Genomic DNA, 4479 nt, shown 5'->3' on the forward strand with positions numbered 1-4479 from the left:
TTTGATGTTTAGATGGGGTGTTCACTACTTGTATAACCAATTCTCATTCCTCATGTTTGATCCTGTTGAAAAAAATCAATGATTCAAACCTTCCATACCAGCAGCGTTCCAGCGGTGTTGCCACTTGCACTCCTAGGGCTCATGTGAGGTTGTTATGTCATGTGAGCCCTGCGCCGAATAAGTGATGGCGTCAGAGTCCCCACCTTTGGGCAAAATGAACATTAATATGAATTTGGAGAGCAGCCAAACCCCTCGCTTCCTGTTGATCTTCAACACACCTGTTGGTGAGAACAGTGAAGCTGGTGCTGATTGGGCGCAGTGCTCATGTGATGTAACAACCTCATGAACCTCGGGAACGCGAGTACAGAAAGTGATTCAACGGCATTGGCAAGGAAGGTGAGCATGAGTGCTTTATTTTTTACCAGGCTAAACATGAGGAATGACAAGTGGTTGTCCTTGTAGTGGACAAACCCTTTAAGAAGATACAATGTTCAGTTAAAACATTTTCCAAATTCTGAACATGAAAAAGACTTTTTCCCTGTGCGACATCTCTGATGTTTATTACCAATTAATTTCTGGATAAAACATTTCACACATTAAGCACATGAAAAAGGCTTTTTCCCTGTGTGGGTACGCTGGTGTCTATTAAGATTCGATTTCCGGTTAAAACCTTTACCACATTCTGAACAGGCAAAAGGCTTCTCCCCTGTGTGGGTTCTGTGGTGAATAACCAAAGCTGATTTCTGGTTAAAACATTTCCCACATTCTGAACAGAAAAAAGGCTTCTCCCCTGTGTGACTCCTCTGATGGGTATTAAGATTCACTTTCCGGTTAAAACATTTTCCACATTCTGAACAGGAAAAAAACTTCTCCCCTGTGTGGGTTGTCTGGTGCTTAACAAAATTTGATTCATTTGTAAAATATTTCCCGCATTCTGAACAGAAAAAAGGCTTCTCCCCTGTGTGGGTTCTTTGATGAATATTTAGATTTGCTTTCCGGTTAAAAAACTTTCCACATTCTGAACAGGAAAAAGGCTTCTCTCCAGTGTGAATTCTCTGGTGCTTAACAAAATCTGATTTCTGGTTAAAACATTTCCCACATTCTGAACATGAAAAAGGATTCTTCCCTGTGTGAAATCTTTGGTGTACAACAAGATTGCACTTCTGGTTAAAGCATTTCCCACATTGTGAACACGCAAAAGGCTTCTCCCCTGTGTGAGTTCTCTGGTGCTTAACAAAATCTGATTTATGGTTAAAATATTTCCCACACTTGGGACAAAAAAAACTATTCTCTGCTGTTTGAATTTTTTGATGTTTAAGAAAAGAGTTTTCAAGGGGAAAACTATTTGCATTTTCTAAAGGTAAAAATGACTTTCTTGCTTTTGGAGCAATTTGTTTTTTAATGCATATTTTGTGACTTTGATTTTCCTTAGTAGTCGGTAATAAATCAGAAGACAGACCTGTTTCAAAGGATCAGATGACAGGTCTTTGCTGTTTAGGGATAATGATATATCTGGAGTCATGGTATTCACTTCAATTGTATCCTGTGGGATCTCAAGATCATCTGATTTAAAAATTGAAGATGTCAGCTGTCCCTCTGATCTCCTGGTACAGTCATCTGGCAAGAATAAAACTAATTATTAATTTTGAATAAAATATCGTTGAATTTTATATTTTTTAACATTTCTACTTAAACTGTCTGTAAAATTAGCAAGCTATGTAAAAAAAAGAATTACTCACAAGACAATGACAGTTCACAGTCTAATAGAAAACCTGATAGCATGAACCTGTGGAGCAAGGTGTTCAACTGTTTATTAATTCTGCCTCTCAAATTTAGAATAAAAATCCACCCAACAGTGTTATGTAGGCAAAACTTATGCCAATCAAAACTTTACTCACCTCACAAAAAAAAAGCCCTGAATTAAGTCCATCATGTGTCAATGGAAAACCAGAGGTTTCCAAATTATTAGTGGTTCAAATGCTCTTGAAAAGCAACATGGCTTCCACAAACCAATCCAGCATTATCCGCTATCCCAAAATTCAAGTCTTCTCCTCGCTTCAGAGCCTTGCAGTTGGCTCAAACCACATTTAGCATCCATGTATTTGGCTTTACTACAGGGTGGGAAAGCCACTTAATTTATGGTGTGCATGTCTCTCCTGAAGCACAATCTGGGCACTTGGTGTTGGGTAATAAAATGGCAAATGTGCTATTTTCCCTCTCCAACATCCACTGCATGCTAGTTTCCAGAAAGTGGCTGTGGAGTCAAGATTGTCACTACTCCCTATAGATTAATTCACAGAGGGCTATAATTTCCAAAATGGAGTCACTTTATGAGGATTTCTACTGCTCTGGTTTTCTGCCATTTTGTTATTTTAGGGATTCTGCAAATGGTGTGTCCCATCTCCTCTGGGATCTGCTACTGCAACATCTGCTTCTTTCACCAGGAGCCACCTTATTAATTCTGCAGACGGCGCTGGTGATGTAGGAAATGTTGGAACCAGAAGCTCTGGGTGGCACAGGCCCTGTCCAGCCACTAAGATTAGGGTGCCTGGAACCTCTAGTACCATCCCGTCAGGAAGCTGCCAGATACAGCCTTGTTCTATTCTGGTTCAGGCCTCTGTGCTCAGCTCACAGCTTGTTTATTTGTTTCTTGTTGTAATCCCTGACCGTTTACGGACTACTCTTGTGTCTTCTCATTTTGTATTATCTCTGCCCTTCTGGTTATGACCCAGCTAACTGATTATTCTTCTTCCCTCACACACCACAGAACAGCACGTAACACCATGGCTCAAGCCTAGAGGTCTCTGTGTAAGTCCAGATTATGTATAGGAGTTAAAAGGCGATGAACAAGGCAATCTTCAGGATCTGGAAAAGGAATAGACAGTATCAAGCCTGTTCGCGGTAGACATTTTTTTGGCTGCCAGGTGATCACGAACAGTGCCCCAATTCATTGGGACTGCAAACTATTTCAGAAAGATCTGCAGTCATATAGCTAAATGGTGCTCCTTCTCTTCTTAACTTGCCATGTGCCCAGACAGTAGTGTACAACCGTTTATAGGGCATTGTCGGATTCAAGAGAAATTTGAAAATAATTTGTTAGTTCCATTTGTTTCCTATTATCCTTTGTGAAGAATTCCAAAGTTATCACCATATAAAGTGACGCACGTCAGATTTGAAAAATGGGCCCTGATTAAAAACAGAAATAAATCAGAGTATTTTTGGCAGTAACTACTGTAGTAAAAAACTGAATATAGACAACACATCTACTGAAATGATCAAATGCAACAGTCTTCTTAAAAAAAAAAAATTAGTAACGAGTGGTGAAACCTCTCTGGGGTAATCAGAGTACGGGGCTTTGTGGCTCTTGGCAATCTAAACTATCGTAAGGGCCAATATTTTCTGTCAGATGAGTTTCAATAAGAAATATTAGACATTTAACGAGAACTTTTTATAATAGTGCAGAGCGGAGGTGTCTTAACCCCTTTACCCCCAAGGGTGGTTTGCACGTCAATGACCAGGCCACTTTTTACAATTCTGACCACTGTCCCTTTATGAGCTTATAACTCTGGAACGCTTCAACGGATCCTGGTGATTCTGACAATGTTTTCTCGTGACATATTGTACTTCATGATAGTGGTAAAATTTCTTTGATAGTACCTGCGTTTATTTGTGAAAAAAATGGAAATTTGGCGAAAATTTTCAAAATTTCGCAATTTTCAAACTTTGAATTTTTATGCAATTAAATCACAGAGATATGTCACACAAAATACTTAATAAGTAACATTTCCCACATGTCTACTTTACATCAGCATAATTTTGGAACCAAAATTTTTTTTTGTTAGGGAGTTATAAGGGTTAAAAGTTGACCAGCAATTTCTCATTTTTACAACACTATTTTTTTTTTAGGGACCACATCTCATTTGAAGTCATTTTGAGGGGTCTATATGATAGAAAATACCCAAGTGTGACACCATTCTAAAAACTGCACCCCTCAAGGTGCTCAAAACCACATTCAAGAAGTTTATTAACCCTTCAGGTGTTTCATAGGAATTTTTGGAATGTTTAAATAAAAATGAACATTTAACTTTTTTTCACAAAAAATTTACTTCAGCTCCAATTTGTTTTATTTTACCAAGGGTAACAGGAGAAAATGGACCCCAAAAGTTGTTGTACAATTTGTCCTGAGTACGCCGATACCCCATATGTGGGGGTAAACCACTGTTTGGGCGCATGACAGAGCTTGGAAGCGAAGGAGGGCAATTTGACTTTTCAATGCAAAATTGACAGGAATTGAGATGGGACGCCATGTTGCGTTTGGAGAGCCACTGATGTGCCTAAACATTGAAACCCCCCACAAGTGACACCATTTTGGAAAGTAGACCCCCTAAGGAACTTATCTAGAGGTGTGGTGAGCACTTTGACCCACCAAGTGCTTCACAGAAGTTTATAATGCAGAACCGTAAAAATAAAAAATCATAT

General features: G+C 39.0%; 1 protein-coding gene across 1 annotated transcript; it reads right to left on the reverse strand.

The window, feature by feature from the left end:
- Window positions 1-555: 555 nt before the first annotated feature.
- LOC138666494 (oocyte zinc finger protein XlCOF6-like) lies at window positions 556-1469 on the reverse strand (the record flags this gene model as incomplete). The annotated part of the gene is made up of 1 exon (XM_069754711.1): window positions 556-1469. A coding segment is annotated over one exon (873 nt), but the record flags the coding sequence as incomplete, so codon positions are not given.
- Between the last annotated feature and the right edge of the window lie 3010 nt (window positions 1470-4479).

This window comes from Ranitomeya imitator, chromosome 2, assembly GCF_032444005.1.
Source record: "Ranitomeya imitator isolate aRanImi1 chromosome 2, aRanImi1.pri, whole genome shotgun sequence".
NCBI lineage: Eukaryota > Metazoa > Chordata > Amphibia > Anura > Dendrobatidae > Ranitomeya > Ranitomeya imitator.